We start from the raw sequence: 19,899 nt of genomic DNA, 5'->3' as shown, positions 1-19,899 counted from the left end.
CAACAAAGTGTCATTAACAAGGGAATGGTCTTTTAAAGACCTGTGAAGTACGTGGGGGGAGAGGAAGGGGAGGGAGGGGGAGGGAGGGGGAGGGGGCAGCTGTGTGTGTGCAAGGGCGCTTTTTCAGTCCGGACTGCCACAGGGGGGTGTGGTGGGGAGGGGGGGGTGTTGGGTGTGGTGCATGCACTGCCAGCAACCTGCAAGGCTAGTGCACAACACTTGCATCGCCATTGCGCTCCATGCTTCTAAAAGGTAAGAAAAGAACGTGCGTTTGCGTTTCAAATGTCCGATCCTGCAGCAGCACACTTCCAAAGCCCATACATGACAGTAACCCGATTCACGGCCACATTCTCCCGATTTTTAAAAAAAAATTCTCCCACTTTGCTCTTCTGAAATGTTGGCATGTATGGTCTAGTGTAGAGAAACATACAGTGCTCTTTGCCTAGCCAGGCATCTTCAACAATCACCAACTCTGGGCTGTCTGGAATGCTCTTTCACTTGATGGTGTCTGCTTGGATTGTGAGACCTGGGGAGACATAATTTAAAGTACCGCTCTCACCTTTTTCTTATCGCACTTAAAGCAATGGTCCCTGGCAACGCTTCAACTGTTAGGATGGAACAATTGTGCCAAGTCTAAACAGATCGCTCCTTTCACACCTCTGCATTTTTTATTCCTTTCCCTGTCATTGTCAAACGTATTTTTGGCTTGCAAAGTGCCTGCCTCGACCTCCTCAATAACCTTGTGAATGTCCCTGAACTTCTCGCCCGGCGGGGGGAGCCTTCACAAGCCCATCACCCCTGAGAGCTCCAAGCTGAAGCCTCGTGTCACCATCCTTTGTGTTGCTAAATATCAGTGATCCCTGCCAACTCACACAGCTCGCCACCATGGTGGGACACACGACATCGGTTCCCATCACATGGTCTCCGGTGAGGAGCAGATATCACTCGGTGGAAGGAAAAACGAGCTGAAAACTACTGGCTTTACATCTGGTTTTTCGAGGCTTTGCAATGCCGACGTCTATTAAGGGGTGTGAAAACACCAGGACCTCGGTATCAGCCTCAGCAAGTTTTTTTGGGCGGGAGGAGGAGAAGGGTGCTTGGGGGAGGGTGGGGTTCAACAGAAATTTGTGGCATGGAGCCCCGCCCCCCTCCTCACACGGTGAGAATGTTCTTCAAGTTGGCTGGTATGTATCAGTAACGTTAGAGTAACAGGAACCTGGATCCTGGACCGAGCCCAAGTCCTGTTCTCAGTTCCAAGGAATACAAACAGCGACTCTTCTCTTCCTGTTCATCTTTCTCTCTTTCCTCATAAACAGGCATTCTTACTTTGCTGACGTTCACAGAGAACCGAGCGGACGGCCTGCACGTGAGATCCTGCCCTCTGCTGCGGATTAAAAAGCCGGTCTGTTGCCCCCACCGTGATGGGGGCCCTGCAGCCAGAGCTGGTGAGCGTGCGAGAGGCGGACACTTCCACTCAGGGGGGATTGTAGTGTGGTGGGGAGGGATAGCATGAACGCAGTGTCACTGGGAACGCAGAATGAGTGCACTGCCATTGGGAGCAAAAGGGTGAACGGGTTGTGGTAGGAAATAACAAGATTAGTCAGTCTAGCGTCACTGAAGCCATCTGAATGGAGTGTCAGTGGATCAGTGGGCTGAGTGCAGTTTTATTGGGAATAAAGTGCCTGTTACGGTTTTAATTGGGGCAATAGCCTGCATGCAGTGTCATGAGCGGGTGCAATGGCTGACGTGTTATTGAGTGTGATAGCATGAGTGTCATCTGAGGATTGGATGGCTGAAGTGCTACTGAGTGTGATGGGATGAGTGCAGTGTCATCTGTGGGTGCCACAGCATCAATAGCTGAAGTGCTACTGAGTGTGATGGATGAGTGCTGTGTCATCTGTGGGTGCCATAGCTGCAATAGCTGAAGTGCTACTGAGTGTGATGGGATGAGTGCAGTGTGTTCGGTTGAGTGCGATGGCTGAGGTGTTCTTGAGTGTGATGGGATGAATGCAGTGTCATCTGTGGGTGGGATGGCTGAAGTGCTACTGAGTGTGATAGCATGAGTGCAGTGTCATCTGTGGGTGGGATGGCTGAAGTGCTACTGAGTGTGATAGCATGAGTGCAGTGTCATCTGTGGATGGGATGGCTGAAGTGCTACTGAGTGTGATGGGATGAATGCAGTGTCATCTGTGGGTGCCATAGCTGCAATAGCTGAAGTGCTACTGGGTGTGATGGGATGAGTGCAGTGTCATCTGTGGGTGGGATGGCTGAAGTGCTACTGAGTGTAATGGGATGAATGCAGTGTCATCTGTGGGTGGGATGGCTGAAGTGCTACTGAGTGTGATAGCATGAGTGCAGTGTCATCTGTGGATGGGATGGCTGAAGTGCTACCGAGTGATTTCATGAGTGCAGTGTCATCTGTGGGTGGGATGGCTGAAGTGCTACTGGGTGTGACAGCATGAGTTCAGTGTCATCTGTGGATGGAATGGCTGAAGTGCTATTGAGTGTGATGGGATGATTGCAGTGTCATCTGTGGGTGCCATAGCTGCAATAGCTGAAGTGCTACTGAGTGTGATAGCATGAGTGCAGTGTCATCTGTGGATGGGATGGCTGAAGTGCTACTGAGTGTGATAGAATGAGTGAAGTGTCATCTGTGGATGGGATGGCTGAAGTGCTTCTGAGTGCAATGGGATGAATGCAGTGTCATCTGTGGGTGGGATGGCTGAAGTTCTATTGAGTGTGATAGCATGAGTGCAGTGTCATCTGTGGATGGAATGGCTGAAGTGCTTCTGAGTGTAATGGGATGAATGCAGTGTCATCTGTGGGTGGGATGGCTGAAGTTCTACTGAGTGTGATAGCATGAGTGCAGTGTCATCTGTGGATGGAATGGCTGAAGTGCTACTGAGTGTGATGGGATGAATGCAGTGTCATCTGTGGATGGAATGGCTGAAGTGCTTCTGAGTGTAATGGGATGAATGCAGTGTCATCTGTGGGTGGGATGGCTGAAGTTCTACTGAGTGTGATAGCATGAGTGCAGTGTCATCTGTGGATGGAATGGCTGAAGTGCTACTGAGTGTGATGGGATGAGTGCAGTGTCATCTGTGGATGGGGATGTATGACGTTACAACACATACTTTTACAACGCCTACCTTTGCAACGCGGTTTTTACCACGCATACCATTACAACGCATAGCGCTTTGGGGTGCTGGATAGTGAATAGTTTAATTCACTATTCCAACTCCGGTCCCCGTGGATAGTAGGGAAGGTTATTGGATAGTAAATTAACCTATTCCCTATCCTAGAGCGCCCCCCAGAGCAATGCGTTGTAATAGTATGCGTTGTAAAAGTTGCGTTGTAATGGTAGGTCGTTGTAAAAGTTTTGTTGTAAAGGTTACATACCGTGGATGGAATGGCTGAAGTGCTACTGAGTGTGATGGGATGAATGCAGTGTCATCTGTGGGTGGGATGCTGCAGTTCTACTGACTATCATGGGATAAATGAAGAATCATGTTACTGTTGGGATGGGCGCTGTGGCAATGGGCTGAAGAGATGTGCACAGTGTCATGGGGCAATGGGATTCGGCAGCAGCCCTTGGGGCAAAGGAATAGGTGCAGTGTCATTGAAGTAAATGTTTTCTTTTTTAAGGAAGTTTATAAATCAGCACATGCTGTCGCACTGCAGACACTTCAGTGTGCTTTCATGCAGAAATTCATGTCATGTGGAGCTTGGAAAGAGGAGTGATGGACGGTAATGGACATATTAAGAGAAACTTAGTGCAGAAGGGGGATGAAGTCGGTTGGTAAAGCTTTCCCGAGAATAGTAATGTAAAAAGGGTCGGTGTGGAAATTCAGAGGGATGAGCGGGGAGGTATACCCGAGATAATGGATCCATTTGGTGGTGTCAATTGTGGGTCAAGTTCTGGTATTGGTATTTTTCTCGTTCACTGTCACACTGTTCCTCAACTCAGCTGAACTTTCCTAAACAGTTCACTTTTTAGCATCTTTCCTGAAGTTTAGTTAGAATGGTTATGTCCTTATTGACACACTGAGGGTGTTCTTCAGTTTGGAACGTTGCATCCAGTTCACTGCCTCTATGTTTAAAGTGCTTGATTTTTTTTTTGGGTGAATAATTTTGAATGTTAAGAGTCAACGTCACGAATGAAGGACTGTGCTCTGGGAAGACCATGGCAATGATGCAAAATACTATGGCCTCAATTATGCTTTTGTGGAGAGGAAATCAGTGCCTTTATTAAAATGCTGATGTTTTCTCATTTTAAGCTTACATCTAAGCAGTGCTTAATTTGTAAATAAGCATGTGACAGGGCCCAACACATTTCTCAGGAGGCCTTTGCAAACTGCACTGCCATCCCTGACAAATGCCAGTACAGGTGCCAGCCATTAACAATGTAACAATTTGAACTATTCCAGGACCCCCAAAGCTGTTAAGATAAACTGGATTCACTGGTATCATTTTTTTTAAAAGTATTAAATAAAGTACTGTGTTGATGTGATCATTTAAAAAATAATCAGACAGCACCTCTATGTGGTAGACTATCAAATTGCTGTTGTTGAGAAACAGGTGACAGTACCGAGCATCGGAAAAAAAAGATGGCACAAATTAAGCACTCGATCTGCCTTGTTTTTCACTATTTGCAGCCTGTCTGTTTTTTTTGGAGAGGCCTTTATATTCCAGTGTACAATAATCTATCTAACAATACATGGGTAGCTAATTGAGAAGGCAGACACTTAAGACATGTTTACTTGCCCACAGACCATCTTTGTGAATAATGCTACTAAGGAATTCAAGTCCATTGTCACAAAGAGATATTGATGATTCCAGGCAAAATAAAATCTCGTTTAAGAAAGTCAGTACTATCTTGCACATAAGATGGTAAAATATGCGGCACTAGAGGTAAAAAAAAAGTTATCGATATATATAGATGTATTTTCTTTTAACATACTTCCAACAGCTAATATTATCGGGTTGCTGGAGGAATTAGAAACACACTAGCGTTTTCGGTAAAAGTTATGGCATTGGTGGAATGGGTGTATCTTGCCTCAGGAATTTACATTCCTCATATTATAAAAGGCTCTCATCTTTCCATCTACTTAGAAATTTTTTGTACGAGTATTGTTACTCCAAAGACTCACTCCTGTCCATTTTTCCATAACAAGATAGTAGGCATTCAGACACGTTTATTTGTTGTTCATTTGTTCTCACCACTGCATTTCTCATTTTATCATGGCTTACTAATTATATTTCATCTTTTCTTAACGATTCTATAGTATTTTCTATCCACAGTTGATATGTTGCCATATGTCCATTTGTTTTTACATTTCTGTTTAAACTTTTTAGAGCATCTATGACTACCTCATGAAAAGGGGTAATGTGGCATGTATCTTGAATGTGGATTAAAATTACTTTCACTATTGGTTCATATCTGAATAGATAACTTTTCGGTCCTACTTATCTTCCGAACTAGTCAGAAATTTTTCACTTTGTGGTTCAACTAGTGCGGGTAAATTGTAAATGTCCACATTTTCGATCTCCTTACCTATTTATACACATCTACTCTAGTCTGAGGTTAATCAGAAGTAGATTATGAGCAGAAAGCTAATCCTAAGTAAATCACTTTCATTTCAGTTTTATTCAAAACTCTGGGGCAGATTTACACACTTTTGCTCCGGGTTTGCATACTAGCTCAAATGTTTATTTTAAATGTTCTTTCCAGTGCAAAACTGTTTTGAAATGGGAAGTTGCCTGAAAATAATGTGAAGCTGCACTGTGCTGTACTTTGCATCATGTTGCGTCACGGGGATGCTTCATAGCTAGTACATGGGCGTTCCCATGCATCCCCTCATGGGGGCCTCATTTATGAAAAGTGGCGCATCGCTGCGTGAAAACAGCGATGCGTCACTTCTCAGTGCGCACTCCGTGCGACATTCCTGATGCGTCATATTTAATGTATGACGCATCATGTTGCAAGGAGTTACAGATACGTCAGTATTTCTGACGTATCTGTAAGCGCAAAAGTGACGCATTGCTGGAGTGTGTCACAAAAGTGACGCAACTCCAGCAATGCGTCCTTTCACATGGGCAAGCCCCATCTGAAAGGGCCTGCGTCAGTCTTGCGCCTGCTGTGAGGCAGGCGCAAGATTTTGACGCAACGGTGTCCTAAAAGTGACGCAGTGAAATCTCATAGATTTCACCGCGTCACTTCTACGACCCTTCCTTGCGTCAATACGCCCCCTTTGCATACATTATACCTGGCGCAGGTATAATGTGGCGCAGGGGTTTACAAAGTGACGCATCTACCTAGATGCGTCACTTTCTAAATATGGTGCAACAAGGTGCATTTTTTACGCCACTGGTGCGTCACAAAAAGTGACGCACCGGCGGCGTAAAAGTGACGCAAGGCCTCATAAATGAGGCCCATGGTTCGCAACACAAAGCTCTTTCTACTAACAATAGCAGATAAGGTTTCTCGCCAAAAAATAACACCTCTTCGAAGCAGACATGATAAGGAGAAGGGGTTTTAATCTTCCAGACTAGAAGTGATTTTGCATGTGTGCTGCACTCATGTAAAGTGGGAATAGTTTTAAAGTGTGTCTAGGCACAGTTGGGCAGATTTATGAGGCCCTTGCGCCTCTTTGCGCCGCAATTACGTCACTTAATTTGAGGCAACGGCGGCGCAAACAATGCGCCCTATTTACAACGTGACGCATCTAGGAGATGCGTCACGTTGGAAAGCCCTGCGCCATAAGGAGGCGTTCCTGCGCAGGGGGGGGCGTTCCTGCGCAGGAACGCCTCCTAAAAGTGGCTGAGTGAAATCTATGAGATTTCACTCAGTCACTTTCTACGTCAATTCCTTACGCCTACTTGAAGCAGGCGTAAGGGTGACGCACCATGCATTGTAGGGGTGGCCCCTGTGCATTGCAGGAGTCATGTCGCACTTGCGACATAACTCCAGAAATGCGCCGCCCGTACGCCGAAAGATGCGTCACGCATCTTCCCTGCCTTGCATCATGGTGCGCCGCATTGTAAATGCGGCGCACCATGGGTGGCGGAGCTGTGGCGCACTGTGGCGCACATTAACTGGCGCATCTCTGGGGATGCGCCAGTTAAAATAAATCTGCCCCAGTATTTTTTATTGGAAGGGTACCCTTCTAGTACAAACCCTATACAAACCCTAGGCTAGACATGATGCACACACCTTTGCACCATGATGCAAAGGTGTGTGCATGGCTCGAGGCAGCCTCATTGTGCACTAGTGCTATGGAGACAGCAGGACTGTGCCATATCTTAGTAGGATTAGCCCTTTCCTGCTCGCCCCTTCTCAAGTAATGTGTGATAGATTAGCTACTGTATTATTTTGATCTATCAGTATAGGCACCTAGACAGGAACATATATTTCTTCCTGTTAGAGTCTAACTTCTACCCTGACTTGTGTCACAGGCAGCTCTTTCTCTGACTCTTCTCACTTTGTGCTTGCTACCTCTTAGTCTATACCATCTCTCCTCTTCAAGTCTTTGAGACTGGCATAGCAGAAGAAACCGATCTAAAAAAAAAAAGTAGGAGATGAATTTATGTCAGAACTTAGATACACTTGTGAACCCTCTTTTTTCTTATGGCTGATTCCTTTCATGTCTCCCATGTGAAGCATGTCAAAGCATCTTCTCTCATTTTTAAAGGCTCCTATGTCTCTCTTGAATTTTTTGTTGTTTCCTCACCTTGGTTTTATTTCCAATTTTCACAATAGCTCATCCCTGAGTGAGATTAATGATTTGTGTGTCTTAGGGAGGAAACATAGAGCTGAAAGAGCAGGATGTTGGCAGAAATAGCATTTATGTTGCTCAGCAATAGTCGTATTGTTTAGCCAAAACTCAATTAAAGGATTAGGGTTTTTCCTGTGGATAAGCAGTACTATTCTCATAGAATTTACGTAATAACATGTATCGCTTAGAAGTTTATATGCTTCTCTCACATAAACAGATGTGGAAAATATAGCTGCATTTCCACTTTTATCTGATTGTTTTATTGGGATAGTATCATCCATTTGTAACACTCTTAGTACCATAGTTCCATCTGTTGATCAGTTAGAACAATATTTGAAGATGGTTATATATGAGCCTGTGATTGTGTTAATACAGTATTGTGGGTCAGATTGTTCAAAAGCAGAAGGAGAACCTCGATTTGAGGCCGCTACCTATCTTTGCAAGTCCTATTCGGGAAACAGCGTTTACAACACAAACAGAACAATGCAGTGCCATTACAACGCAGGCACTATAATGAATGAGTCGTTACCACGCATTCCATTACAATGCAAGTCATTACAATGGCTTGCTTTAGGGAACTCATTGTTGCTTTTTAAATCCAACACCTACCCTACTGTTGCACAGACTGGAGTTGGAATAGTAAAATATACTCTTCCAAACTAGAGCACTTCCCTAAGACAAGTAGTTGTAACGAATTGCGTTGTAATGGATCATTTGGTAATGACTTGTTCATTGTATTGCCCACGTTGTAATGGCATGCATTGTAAAAGCATGCTTGAATACGTCATACATCTGTCCCATTTCCCATTCATCTAATGAGAAATTAGTATTTAGAACTGAGCAGGAATTTTCAAAAACTTGCCTCAAATCGTTCAAAGCAACTAAAGTGTACAAACCTCTAATATTATATTACTTGCAGGTAATATATTAAATTCAGGAAAGTTAGATTTCAAATTCAGTGGAAGACTTATGTGTAAATTTGAGCAGATAATGCAAAAGTATAGCAATTAATGTTTGGATGAAATCTAAATTTGAACACTGGAATATTGAAAGCTCCATTGAAGACAATGAAGTACTTCCGGGGCTTCTAACATTTCAATGCTTGTCTTCATGTTTCTCCCTTTCTAATTTAGAAAATTCTAGCCTTAGTGGAGACTGGTGGATATCCCCTTAGTGGGTGGAATATTCTAATAGTCTTACAGCCCTTCTGCCTCAGGCTATGCTGGTTGTTTAAGGCCCACTCCCTCATTATAGGCCCATAACTCGGGTTCAGGGTCTTTAAAACCGATATAGCTCTCGGCAGCGGACTATAAGTCTATATGACAAACCTAGTGACAGTTGTGAGATTTCCACAACGTAAAGAGGGCCCTTGATGATGAAAAGGATGTAGAAGGATTTTGAACCAATTATGTGCCTGAGCTCGCTGGAAGAAACACTTTGGTCAGTTGTGATGAATCTCTGCTGTGAAGACTGCTGACTAACTGAAGAGGAACTGCCAAGATTGGGGTGTTTCTGCCATTGCAACATCCAATCCCAAAGGTCATAATGCATTAATAAACTATCTTTCTGCATCATCCACTGCATAAAGAGATACCCCCACTGCAAGTTGATCTTGAGTGGGAGCGTGGAAGTGTTAATGAAACCTACTTGCACAGAATGATCTTGGGACCATAATACTGCCCAATTTGCTCCAAGGCGCTCTTTCCTCCCTGAACATGTGCTAAACTGCTTTCCTGTGCACAACATCTTGTCATACAATGGACCGCTCATGCTGCACCACCAGAATCTCATCACATCGAAATGCAAAACATGTTCATCATTATGGCTCCCATTTCTTCGTCTGACACTTCCCCTTGGACTGAAGCAAACTGAGGTACTTCTTCTCAATCGCAGGATTCCCATTCCCCTTTCCTTTCATTTGCTGCCAAGCACACTAGTCTCAGATATTTCTACCTGTGCGCAGTATGGGCAGGCAGACCACAGAAGACTTTGCCATGACCTTAAGGCTCTTTTTCATTTGTTTGCCCCAGCATACCATGCCAAAGAGAAAAGTAAATGTAAGAGATTGCTATAATAACAATGTGAACATTCTAAGTTAACCAGACACACAGGACAGATTTACTAAATTCTCACGCAACACAGTGCAGCAGCCAAATATGCCGCGTTGCGTGGCGTGAGGAGAGAGCAGGAAAGGGTCATATCTACAGAGATATGGCTCGCTCCTCCCCTCTTTAGCGCCGACGCAGAATTTTGCTGCCGAGTGCCGCACACAAAACTTTGTGCCATAGTAAAGGGTGTGTGCATGAGTCTAGAATAAGTTTTGTACTTGAAGAGCATTGTGGGCGGGATGGGTGAAAACAGAATCTAGGAGGCTTAATATGTTTCTCAATTGAAAGTCTTGAAAGGTAATAAAATTCATTCAATCTCAAAGCATAAGGACACTCTGTGTGGTTTTGCTTCAGGCACTTTCTCTGTTCTTCTTTATAGGAAGGTTTTCCCAACGTGGTCAGGATGACGTTTCCCGGGAGTCTCTTAAAAAAGAAGAAAGCAGCGGTAAGTGGAGTATCCCTCTCCTTAAATCTTAGTTACCGTCACCACACCTGAAGTGGAGGTAAAGGGAAGTAAAGAAAGATACCATCAAACAACCTTTGTCAGTCAAAATTAGTTCTCTTCTTTTTCAGGGATTCACTGTAGTCCCCACGCGTATTACCAGCCTTATCCCAATTAGAACAACAGGTACACATTCGAAATGGAAACAGGCACGAGATATATCAAGGAAGAGACTATTTCCTCATGGGTCATGTCCGAGCAAATGAAAAAGAAAAGGAAACAAAGAAAAAAAATCATGCAGGTCTATTTCCTTACACAGCATTGCGTGTATATGTTTTAAATAAAAGGGCATGCACATTAAATATCATGCAGAGATGATTCCTTCAACAATCTGCACTGCTTTCACTCATCAGCGCCTCACTGCCCAATGTGGTTTCTTTTATCTGCTTTCCAGCCCTGCTGGGACCAGATTCCCAGGGCACGACAGACGTTGTTTGTTTTTGCCCCGCATCACCAACCAGCAGCAAAGGGGACTGCAAGTCCCAGAGAGCAGTGCGCCGCCCGCAGCTGCCGCTAGTGAGCGGGGAGGCATTTGCCATCGCACTTAAAGCGCTGCCTCTCCCCCGAGGCGCAGGACAACAATCTGCACTGCTTTCACTCATCTCAGTGCCCCACTGCCCAAGGGGAATTCTTTTATCTGCTTTCCAGCCCTGGTGGGACCAGAGTCCCAGGGCACGACAGACGTTGTTTGTTTTTGCCCTGCAGCACCAACCAGCAGCAAAGGGGACTGCAAGTTCAAGAGAGCAGTGCGCCGCCCGCAGCTGCCGCTAGTGAGGGGGAGTCATTTGCCATCGTGCTTAAAGCGCTGCCTCGCCCCCGGCGGCGCAGGATGTGTGCGTCCTTTGCCCATCATTGCCAGGAAGAGGCAGGGCAGGGCGACCTCACTTTCGTCTTTTGTCTATCATCTGGAGTTGGAGCACGGTGAGAGTTAATCCCGGACATAAGAGGTACTGGTTGTTTGGCCTGAAATATAGCGGAGCAAATCTGCGAAGTCCATTTATAAATTAGGGTGCATTTTACTGTCATGGGAAAGAGAAAGAACATGGAAGGTGGAGGAGGGGGGGGGTAGATGGTGGCAAGGTTGGCAGAATTCATAAAGGGAAAAAGGCTAGAAAGTCAACTAAGCATGCCGGCAGCAATTGTGTCCTTCATCGAATAGATACACTAATTGAGGAATGTGAGGATATACTAGTAACTGAGCCAAGTTTGCATCTAGATAGGGACAAGCCCCCCTAGCACAGCACAATTGTTGAGGGAAAGCCCTCTTAAGGGTCCCGCTGTTCCTGCTATGTTTGTGATGCATAAAAAAGGTGCGAAGGTCATTGGGTGCGAAAGAGGAATGATTCCAGCGAGGGCGAGCGATTCGGCTGCTAGCACTGCTAGTTCACCTCTAACTGAAGGTAGCCACCCCCAAATTCACGTACCTACAGTATCCTGTTCTAATAGGTATGCCATATTGTCAAACACCCAGGGGGAGAGTAACACACAACTACCTGATTCACCACCAGATTTAAATGTAGAGCCAGTTGTAAACCATACACCAGGTCTACAGGATGTAATTCAGGTGGTGTACTCACTTCGGGGCGAAATAGGAACCCTGAGGACATTGATTGGTAATCTAACTTCCATGGTTAGGCTAATGTCACATAGCGGGGCTCAAAGTCAGGATCGTATAATCTTTGGAGATAATAAAGAATTCTGTTCCACTTAGTCAATCTACTGTCCACATGGTCATCACTGCGGGTATGGCTGCCGAGTACCACGCCGCGTAGCCACAGGTGATCTTAACCCCGCCCCCAGCAAGAGTGGATTGTTACTGGCGTGCGTGTGGGAGGCTGGCGTTCTCGTTCCTTTGGCCCTGCTGAAGGGTTGCGGTATCGCAGCTGAGCCGGGGGCCTAGCAGCGAAGCGGAATATTCCTTTTCTTTGCCGTGGTGTCTTTTCTTCTGTTTGAACTCCGGAGCGCTTCTCTGACAGAAGCGTTTACGTTCTCCTGCCAGGTTTGGATGGAGCCCGCTGAAGGTAAGGAGAGGGAGGCGAGAGAGGCCACGGTGGCGGCGGTGGTGGCTGCTTTGATGTACGAGCACTATTTCCTCCTTGCAGCTATATAATGCCAAGGTCTGGGCATAAGCTGTGAGCCCCTGCTGACACATATTGTGACTGTGTACCTGAAAGTTGAACTGATAAGGGGACTGTAAACATTTATAACAACCTTTGTATCCTGCATGGCCTGCTATAACGGGCAAACAGGATAGATTCTGGCTCCACTTTGTTTCTCCCTCGCAAGGGTGTGTCCTCCGCTCCTTTGCAGTTTGCAACACGTTGGTTTCAACTCCACGCTGCACCCTGGACCCTGGGAGAAACTGTGTGTGAATTTCACGAACTTCATGCCTCATTTGGGAGAATCTGTATAAATAAAAGAGGCATAATCTATAAGCACTTTCAATACTATCTCGGGGGGTTGTAAGGAGCGGCAAGGAGTGAAAAGGAGGAGTTCCGGCGGAACTACAGCCGAGTCCAGGCTAAGGAGGTAAAAGAGGCAGCCCGATTGGCCTGTAAGGAGAACGCTCCAAATCTGCTTGACCTTGACTCTACACTTGAAAGTTCAGAGGAGGAGGAACTATCCTCTGTCGCATCTTCGGATCAGGCGGGCTTGGTAGGTGTGGCTGATAAAAACATAGCTTCAGTTATGCCTGAATAACTCCACAGGAGATCTCAGGGTCCGAAGGTCTTAAAAAGGCGAAAGTGACAAAAGTAGCAAAACAATTTGCATTATTTTTGAAAAAAGCAACACTGCAGTCCCCCTCTCCCAGCTCTAGCTCTGCCCTCAAGCTCTCTGAGGATCCTTCTGGTGTTATATCTCCATCAGCTCTAACACCAGCAGTAGTAGACTTGACCCGTTGGAGTCTGGTAAAATCACAAGCAAATTTGAAAAATGGCCCCATTGCAATCATGAGACATCCCTGGGCCAAATACCTAATCAGGATGAGACAACATCTCTAACTCTGCTGACCACTCAGAATGGAAGACAAGTAGGACATCCAGGAACCTCGGAAATACCTGAAGTATCAGGACAGGCCGTCATCACCTCCAGTGCCCTCATTACATCATCGACTCCTCAAGCCAAGTTATCAACTCAGCTTCAGGCTCCCATACAAGAGCTTGCACCCTCTACTGGTTTGATGTCTCCTGAGGGGATTTCTGGAGGGAACTTTTCTTCTGTTGTGGACCCTCACCATGTTAATTTTAGCCCAAATATGGAACCAGTTGGTGAATTTCAGATGAGTGTCAAAGATATGCTAAACTTAATTCTGGAGGAGGTCCGTGAGCTGAAAAGAACCCAGAAAGCTGAACTTGCCTCTCTTCATCAACGCCTAGAGAAAATCAAATGGACAATGTCAACCCTTCCAGTTAAACTTCAGGAGGCAGAAGCCAGAATTTCAGCCTTAGAGGACCAGATTACCATCGTAATTGGAGAAGCCAAAGCGGTAGTTAAAAGCAAGCATGCCCTTGAGAACAAACTGGAGAAGTTAAAAAACCACTCTCGGAGGGCCAATCTCCGGATAGTCGGAATTCCGGAAGGAATTGAGGGTTCCCAAACCTTGCAGTGGGTCAACTCATTTATCAAAAGAAAAAGGTCATCCCAGAGTTTGAAGGCGATCTCACCATCACCAGGGCTCATTGCGTTCCTGCCTGCCCGTTTCCGAATTCTACGTTACCATGTACAATACTGTTAAACTTTGCAGACTATCGTGTAAAAGAGAGGGTATTGTCTAAAGCAATCCAGCAGATACAATTTGCACTGAATGAGACTGTAAAATGTCACATTTTTTCCGATATGAACGCTGTGGCAGCGCGTAGGAGGAAAGAATTTGTGAAGATCCTCCATTTATTTAAAGCTAATGGGGCACAAGCATCCATCACCCAGCAGTCCAAGTTGAGGGTCTTGGCTGAGGGCACATTTTTTTATGTTTTCCGATCTGGATGAAGCCCAGGAATTATTAAAAGAGATCTCGCAGGGCTCTAGGGTTTAGAGGGAGATGCTGTTTATTATAGCCCCACTGGCAGGAAAAACGTATATTATCATTCTCCACTACAAATAAAATACCTCTTGCCACATCAAACATTGCTAGGCCCGAAATGTGGAAGCACAAAGAAAGTACTCACTGATCGATAGGAGCAAGAATACTTGCATATCTACAAACCATCAGTACAGTAATGCTGAAGGGAGGGGGGACCTGAACATAGTAAAAGCATTTAACACCCATAAAATATATATGGTGAACGTTCCAAAGCTGGATCCTAGCAAAAGCATAAAAAGTGCAGATTCTCTGACCAACAAGGCGATCCATTGGATACGTCATGTAAGGGGATGTCGATCTGTGATCAGCGAAGACATCATTAAGGCGCATAGGCTTATCTCCTCCACCAACCGCTCAGATTGTATTGAACTAACTCTACAGAAGGAGGAGCTGGCTGAAAACGTATCTACCCTCAAGTTCAGAACATGCTCCCCCTAATTATTCTTCTGTCCATTTAAGGAGGCTTCCGCCCACCAGCCAGTCTAGCCACCATCCTGGGCAGCTTGTGGCAGGCAGGATGGGTAGCTCCACGTTAGACTGCAATGACTGACTGGTGGGAGAGCCTGTGCTATGCCTTGGTGGAGTTGATGATTCAGTAGCCCCCAGGGGTAGCCACTCAGCCACAAATTTCCCACTGTACTAACAGATTTGTAAAGTCTACCCAAATGCGAGTTTTGCATACTCCCCATCTAGAGTACCAGCAAGAGGTTAGTAATAATCCCCCAGGGCCCACTTATGAAACATTGCATACTTGCTATGCACCCACAAGGGGCTCACTGATTTGTGGAACATCGCAGGATTGAGTTCAAAATGTATGTCTCCGGAATGGCTTGCTTTTATTACTGGCTTTGATATTTGTCTTTTCCAAGAGACATGGCTCCTGACACCACAATACTGTGCAGGTTTTTTAAACTATTAGGTTTCAGCAGTAAAAGGAGAAAAAGGTCGGCCTGCAGGTGGTTAAACTATATGGGTTCGCCAAGAAATAGGTGTAAGCATCAGGGAACTTCCTTCTAAGAGTAATGTTATTCAGGTGCTAAGATTAAATCTAGACACCTCAAAGAACATTGACACCTACAACCTCTATGTGAGGGGAACTCGAGGGGGCAAGTCCCAAGTTTGAGTGGCTTTGGATAACCTCCTCGACCGTTACTCAATGGACACCAACGTTATTTTTGCGGGTGATCTAAACATAACTTTTGAACCACTTGCCACTCCAGATTGGCACCTCACTGATGAAGAAGATGCTCAGTGGGGAATTCAAAACTGGAACTTGATCCAGTAAAAAAAAGGATGGAGGCGGTCATTCAGATTAATTCTATTTGTTTAGAAAAGGGGCTAAGGGCACTAAATGACAGGATGCCCCTAGATCGACTAGGGGCAAATAGATTTAATAATGGATACATCAAGAGTAGGATAGATTATATTCTCGCTAGTGCGAACATTTTGGCATTCAATTGACGATATGGATGTAAGGGATCGCCCTGAAAGTGATCATAATCCTTTGTGTGTAACGCATGGATGGTGGAAGTACAACTCATGCGATGAGGCAGAATCACATTCCCAGGATGTAGTCCCCACCAATGATATATGAGATGGCTCAAATGGTCATGAATAATTGAAAATCCTGAGTCCTTGGGTAGCATTAACAAAGATGTTGATAGCTCTATAATAGAGTTAGAGAATATTTTGTCCTCTAATGGGAAATTGGAGCTCCTCACACAGTCACACAATAGATTGTTCACGTGTATGAGATCCTATCTTGTTAAGCACTGCAAACCAAAGTGTTGTGTTTCTATCTAGGATCCTAATTCGATATTCCTGATTTATGCCCTTATGTGGTTATAATAAATAATATCCTTATAAAGGCAAAAGAATCATATCCATATTTAGTCATAGCCCATGCAGTCCAAATCAGGCAAGGCTACTTCCCTAGACTCCTAGAAAGTACAACGCGTTCTTTAAACAAACCAAACCTCCAGCAACCTGGGAAATCCCCATGCTTCTGTTTTGATTTGTCCTAGAACTCCTGCGAGCACTGAAAGAACGGACAGTTCTTAGTGACAACTTTATTGACGTCTTATGTCCAACCTTACGTCAAACCTGGCACCTTTCAGGTATAAATATACCAACGTTGCCTTAAGCAAACACGCGGTGGTTTGGAGCAGCGCGGCTATCTACTTGCCCGAGAGCCGAGCTGATGCGAGAGCCCACGGATGCCGCTCCTCCCTTTTGACGCACTGAGAAAGACGCTGTCTTTTTCTCCAGCCAAGAAAATCCAGCTCCGGTGTTTTCAGCCGCCCTTGCGGGTTGCTGGGATATCGAGTCCTGAGAAAGAGATACCAGACCTCCTGCATTCTAATACCCAGGTGCGGAGCTAACTAAACCCTTAAAGAGAATTCTTGATTCAGATTCCTTGGCAAAACCAACGTAACTTAAACTGCTACTTACTTACTCCTTCCCACATATTAGGCTTAGGTCAGGTACACCGGGGTAGGCGTATCTAGAAGCACCAGTTGAGTACGTTAGTTAATGTTTTTATGTATGTGTATATTTTATCCATTTTAAAGTATCATATGGCTAAGAAACCATATCAATGCTTTTACAGTATTATTTCATAATACTTCTTTTACTGTACACACTTTACTTTATGATAAGTATTGCAATGATGGCAATTCATTTCTCTTGCATGAGAAAGAAGACTGATCAATAAATAACACCTTTTATTGAAAACGCCCGTCTCTCTATTTCTCTGCACTCTGGTGAAACTAAGTATGCACAATTGACTGAGTGAAATAGCTGTCTATTGTTTTCACACGACTCTAGAGATACACTCTTATTCTGAGGGAGCAAAGTTGTCATGTTTTATGGTTGTCAGAAGCAAATCCCTTCTTGTCTATCCAGGGTAGTTAAACTCCTCCTTGTTCATTCGAGAAAGTTTCTAGTGACCTCTGAGCTAGCTGGCAAAACTAATTAAGTCTAATATAGTCAGTAGACCTAGTCGACCTGAGTCCTATGTCTACACTGCTGTTTATATTATTCCAATGCGCAGAGCCTATTGGGAATATAGGAACTACACTACATGGCGCCCAACGTTTGGTAAGGCGATAATCTAACGCAAGACACTAGAGTAACTCAGTCGTGCTTTTTCACACAGACCCTTTTCCCGTAAAAACTCCAATAGACGTCTGGAGTGGGTAAAAGGTTAAAATCCGCCGGAACTTAGTAGGAAGAGATTCCTATGTATAGTTTTTGGTTTAGTCAATGTTGAAGGATACAGTGTTCCAAAATATTGTGCACCTAATCTTTGTTTCCTTGAAACTTGCTCTGCAATAAAAAAAAATTTTGTCAGTAAAATGCCGGAAGGTGACGAAGAAAGAGATGCTACAGCGTCTCAACTGTTGTTAGATGACACAGCTATCCAAGAAAATGCCCGAATGCTATATTCATTCCGGTCAACATAAGAAGAACAATAACTAATAAACGTATAGAAAATGGACTGACATCACGAGGTGGTACAGTCATATTCGTGGTAGAGGCCCATGAATATCGGCAGACAGAGGTATTCTATTCATGGATACACTTTCCAGCAGCAAACGCTGTAACAAAAGAATTCCACTATTACAAAATAGAGGAACCTCCGCAGGAATACACTCCTTTCGAGGAGGTTGAAATCCCACTAAATTACCAAGAGCACCTGCTCTGGTTTAAAGGCGCCCTAAAACATAAAAATCACATCACAAGGCTCGGTCCACTAGGGAGACCAGGAGCAACATGGCCGGTTCTAGCCAGCTACACACCACATCCAGACATTGATAAAATGTCAGACCGAGGAAACAAGTCTCCCCAGAGGGAGCCCTCTGAGAAAAGATACAACCTTAGAAATAGGGATAATCTGAAAAAACCTGATAGATATCAAGATATTGATACACGTCCCTCTCGATCTTTTCGAACTTCCTCGCAGAAATCGGAAAGAAGAGGACGGTCAGAACACAGGGCTTTTGTAGTCTGGTCTGCCCTGTTCCCATGATGCACTGGGCCAGGGACAGACTAATTTGCATACAGCCAGGTTCTGAAACTGGGATGGTGCAATGAGCTAAAAAACGGTGTTGGATCTAGCCCTGATCTCTTGACTGGGTAAGAGTATTCTGCTTAATTCAGAGACTCTGTCCATCACCACCCCTTGTTGTAATTATTTTTGTCCACCCTAAGCGTGGAAGGGTATACTCAGATGTGAGTCCCTTGCTCATTGCACCATCAGGATTCAAGCAAGCCGGGCCGAAGACGGCTGAAATGCCAGAAACCGGTCCCCGGAAGCTTGTTTCCTTCCCAGTGTAAGAATTGGCTTTTGTAGTCTGGTCTGCCCTGTTCCCATGATGCACTGGGCCAGGGACAGACTAATTTGCATACAGCCAGGTTCTGAAACTGGGATGGTGCAATGAGCTAAAAAACGGTGTTGGATCTAGCCCTGATCTCTTGACTGGGTGAGAGTATTCTGCTTAATTCAGAGACTCTGTCCATCACCACCCCTTGTTGTAATTATTTTTGTCCACCCTAAGCGTGGAAGGGTATACTCAGATGTGAGTCCCTTGCTCATTGCACCATCAGGATTCAAGCAAGCCGGGCCGAAGACGGCTGAAATGCCAGAAACCGGTCCCCGGAAGCTTGTTTCCTTCCCAGTGTAAGAATTGGCTTTTGTAGTCTGGTCTGCCCTGTTCCCATGATGCACTGGGCCAGGGACAGACTAATTTGCATACAGCCAGGTTCTGAAACTGGGATGGTGCAATGAGCTAAAAAACGGTGTTGGATCTAGCCCTGATCTCTTGACTGGGTGAGAGTATTCTGCTTAATTCAGAGACTCTGTCCATCACCACCCCTTGTTGTAATTATTTTTGTCCACCCTAAGCGTGGAAGGGTATACTCAGATGTGAGTCCCTTGCTCATTGCACCATCAGGATTCAAGCAAGCCGGGCCGAAGACGGCTGAAATGCCAGAAACCGGTCTCCGGAAGCTTGTTTCCTTCCCAGTGTAAGAATTGGCTTTTGTAGTCTGGTCTGCCCTGTTCCCATGATGCACTGGGCCAGGGACAGACTAATTTGCATACAGCCAGGTTCTGAAACTGGGATGGTGCAATGAGCTAAAAAACGGTGTTGGATCTAGCCCTGATCTCTTGACTGGGTAAGAGTATTCTGCTTAATTCAGAGACTCTGTCCATCACCACCCCTTGTTGTAATTATTTTTGTCCACCCTAAGCGTGGAAGGGTATACTCAGATGTGAGTCCCTTGCTCATTGCACCATCAGGATTCAAGCAAGCCGGGCCGAAGACGGCTGAAATGCCAGAAACCGGTCCCCGGAAGCTTGTTTCCTTCCCAGTGTAAGAATTGGCTTTTGTAGTCTGGTCTGCCCTGTTCCCATGATGCACTGGGCCAGGG

At 45.1% G+C, this 19,899-nt stretch overlaps 1 protein-coding gene across 1 annotated transcript in view; it reads left to right on the top strand.

Moving 5' to 3' along the window:
- Window positions 1-1,192: 1,192 nt before the first annotated feature.
- LOC144753322 (group IIE secretory phospholipase A2-like) overlaps window positions 1,193-19,899 on the top strand; it is a 92,328-nt gene continuing 73,621 nt past the window's right edge. The window contains exons 1-2 of the mRNA XM_078641059.1: window positions 1,193-1,445; window positions 10,263-10,328. Coding sequence (XP_078497185.1) covers window positions 1,422-1,445; window positions 10,263-10,328 — 90 coding nt within the window. The 5' untranslated portion in view covers window positions 1,193-1,421. The remainder of the gene's footprint in view (window positions 1,446-10,262; window positions 10,329-19,899) is intronic.

Source organism: Lissotriton helveticus, chromosome 5_1, assembly GCF_964261635.1.
Source record: "Lissotriton helveticus chromosome 5_1, aLisHel1.1, whole genome shotgun sequence".
In the NCBI taxonomy this organism is placed as follows: domain Eukaryota; kingdom Metazoa; phylum Chordata; class Amphibia; order Caudata; family Salamandridae; genus Lissotriton; species Lissotriton helveticus.
This window is presented reverse-complemented; position numbering and strand designations above follow the sequence as displayed.